General features: G+C 60.5%; 1 protein-coding gene across 1 annotated transcript in view; it reads left to right on the plus strand.

Annotated features, from left to right (window-relative positions):
* MROH1 (maestro heat-like repeat family member 1) overlaps positions 1–344 on the plus strand; it is a 49,931-nt gene that overhangs the window by 16,947 nt on the left and 32,640 nt on the right. Inside the window, exon 6 of the mRNA XM_010844209.1 lies at positions 1–121. This exon is cut by the window's left edge and continues 13 nt beyond it. Coding sequence (XP_010842511.1) covers positions 1–121 — 121 coding nt within the window. The remainder of the gene's footprint in view (positions 122–344) is intronic.

Below are 344 nucleotides of genomic sequence, written 5' to 3' on the forward strand. Positions count from 1 at the left end.
TGTGACGCACCCCTTCTTGCAGTGTTTGGCGTGGTGCCCTTCCTGACGTCCATCCTCAGCACCATGCTGCCCATGCTGGGCGCAGCCAAGCACGACTCAATGAAAGTAGTGTTCTGCTGTGGTAAGACAGGGCCTCTGTGGGGTGGTGGGTGGGTGTGGCCTGCCCACAGTTGGGGGGGTCTTTTTTTCCAGTGCTCCTTTGTGGGGGGCTGGGGGGCCTTCAGGCTGCAGGAGGAGGGTGGGATGATTAGAGGAAGGGTGATGCCGGTGGAGGCTGAGCGGGCACTGCTGTAGGTAGAGAGCTGACCTCTGCTGTCTGGCGGCTTTTCTCTGCTGTTGGAGAG

This window comes from Bison bison, unplaced genomic scaffold (genome assembly GCF_000754665.1).
Source record: "Bison bison bison isolate TAMUID 2011002044 unplaced genomic scaffold, Bison_UMD1.0 scf7180017847889, whole genome shotgun sequence".
NCBI lineage: Eukaryota > Metazoa > Chordata > Mammalia > Artiodactyla > Bovidae > Bison > Bison bison.